Source organism: Salvelinus sp. IW2-2015, unplaced genomic scaffold (genome assembly GCF_002910315.2).
Source record: "Salvelinus sp. IW2-2015 unplaced genomic scaffold, ASM291031v2 Un_scaffold4555, whole genome shotgun sequence".
NCBI lineage: Eukaryota > Metazoa > Chordata > Actinopteri > Salmoniformes > Salmonidae > Salvelinus > Salvelinus sp. IW2-2015.
In genome coordinates, this window is record NW_019945825.1 from 25,483 (window position 1) to 27,391 (window position 1,909).

At 47.2% G+C, this 1,909-nt stretch overlaps 1 protein-coding gene across 1 annotated transcript in view; it reads left to right on the forward strand.

Annotated features, from left to right (window-relative positions):
* Positions 1-1,904, forward strand: part of nipa2 (NIPA magnesium transporter 2) — a gene marked incomplete at its 3' end in the record, with an annotated part of 11,725 nt that extends 9,821 nt beyond the window's left edge. The window contains exons 3-4 of the mRNA XM_070441688.1: positions 896-1,099; positions 1,282-1,904. Coding sequence (XP_070297789.1) covers positions 896-1,099; positions 1,282-1,904 — 827 coding nt within the window. The remainder of the gene's footprint in view (positions 1-895; positions 1,100-1,281) is intronic.
* Positions 1,905-1,909: the final 5 nt, after the last annotated feature.

Below are 1,909 nucleotides of genomic sequence, written 5' to 3' on the forward strand. Positions count from 1 at the left end.
AACATTGGCAGTCACCTCCTGTCTGGAAAAAAGGGGGACGCCAAAGGATAAACAAGGAATGTCAACGCCCTTGCATGTTTTGTTTCTAAAGTCTCATTGGAAGTAGGTCTAGCATTGAAACACCACACATTCTGGCTGCCACTGTAGGCTGGACGATGATTAGAACAGCTATATCCATGTAACAGTTATGGGATGCATTCTCCCATTGTTTTTGAGTTAGGCCACTTCTGATAGGCCTACAATTTTCATCAAAAAAGCCACAGGTATAGCCTTACATGACACTGTTTAAAACTGAACTTAAAGCGGTGCGAAGCCTTCACGTAGTTCACAGTTAAAACTGTACTATCTAAGCGGGTGCACCTCAGTTTGTTCACAGTAAAACATGTAACTTTAAAGCGGTGCAGCCTCATGTCAATAAACTGTTAAGCGTGCACTCATGTTCAGTAAAACTGTACACTTAAACGGGTACAGCCTCCAGTGTGACACAGTAAACTGTAAATTAAGCAGGGTACAGCCTCAGTGATCACAGTAAAACACGCACGCTGGAAGCTGCACAACTTTCCAGTTTGCGCTCAGCAGACCTAAAAATTTATGAGGCTGAACATGTTTTATAACTGTGTTGCGGTTCTGGTATGTTAGGGTTAACTGTGTTACTGAAATAATAACTGTTGACGGTTTTGTATTTTAGATTAACTGTGTTACTGTAATATAACTGTGTTACGGTTCTGTTATTTTAGGTTAACTTGTTGTACTGTAACTATAACTGTTGACGGCGCTTCTGTATTTAGCGTAACTGTGTTAACTGTAACGTATTAACTGTGTACTTACGGTTCTGTATTTTAGGTTAACTGTATTACTGTAATATAACTGTTGCGGTTCTGTATTTTAGGTTAACTGTGTTACTGTAATATAACTGTGTTTTCTATGTTTTGCTGCAGTGCGGTGCTGTCCTCATACTTCCTGACAGAGCGTCTGAACCTGCACGGGAAGCTGGGCTGTCTGCTCAGTATCTTGGGCTCTACTACCATGGTGATCCACGCCCCTCAGGAGGAAGAGATCAACAGTCTGGACCACATGGCTCGGAAACTGGTGGACCCAGGTCGGTACCGGACAAACCCTCCCCTCGACTACATGAGTTACTGTATTCTGAAAAGCTGCTTCCTCTTAAAGCTCTTTGGAGGAAGTGGTTTGAGGCTGGGACTTTATACTCTCCTCTAATGACTAACTTCAGACTCTTCTGTTTAACTTCCTGTGAGCTAAGCCATCCTCTGTCTCCCTCAGGTTTCCTGGTGTTTGCCACCTTCGTCATCATCGTAGCGCTCATCTTCATCTTGGTGGTGGGCCCTCGGCACGGCCAGACCAACATCATGGTGTATATTACCATCTGCTCTGTGATTGGAGCTCTGTCTGTGTCGTGTGTGAAGGGGTTGGGCATCGCCATCAAAGAGGCCATAGCTGGGAGGCCCGTGGTGGGGAACCCTTTAGCCTGGGTGTTACTGCTCGGGCTGGTGGCCTGCGTCTCCACACAGATCAACTACCTGAARAAGGCTCTGGATATCTTCAACACCTCCCTGGTCACACCCATCTACTACGTGTTTTTCACCACCTCAGTCCTCTCCTGCTCTGCCWTCCTCTTCAAGGAGTGGGAGCACATGGCCGCTGCTGATGTTATCGGGACTCTGAGTGGGTTCCTGACCATTATAGTTGGTATCTTTCTGCTCCATGCCTTTAAGGACCTTAATGTGAGCCTGTCCACGCTGGCTGTGTCCATCAGGAAGGACGAGAGGCCCGGGCCGGCAGCTAACGGAGTGGCAACACACGGCAGCTACGAACTGCTGCACAATGACTCCACGGAGAGGGACCTGGAGGAGAGGGAGGTGGGCCTGCCGTTTGACAGCCTGTCCAGGAG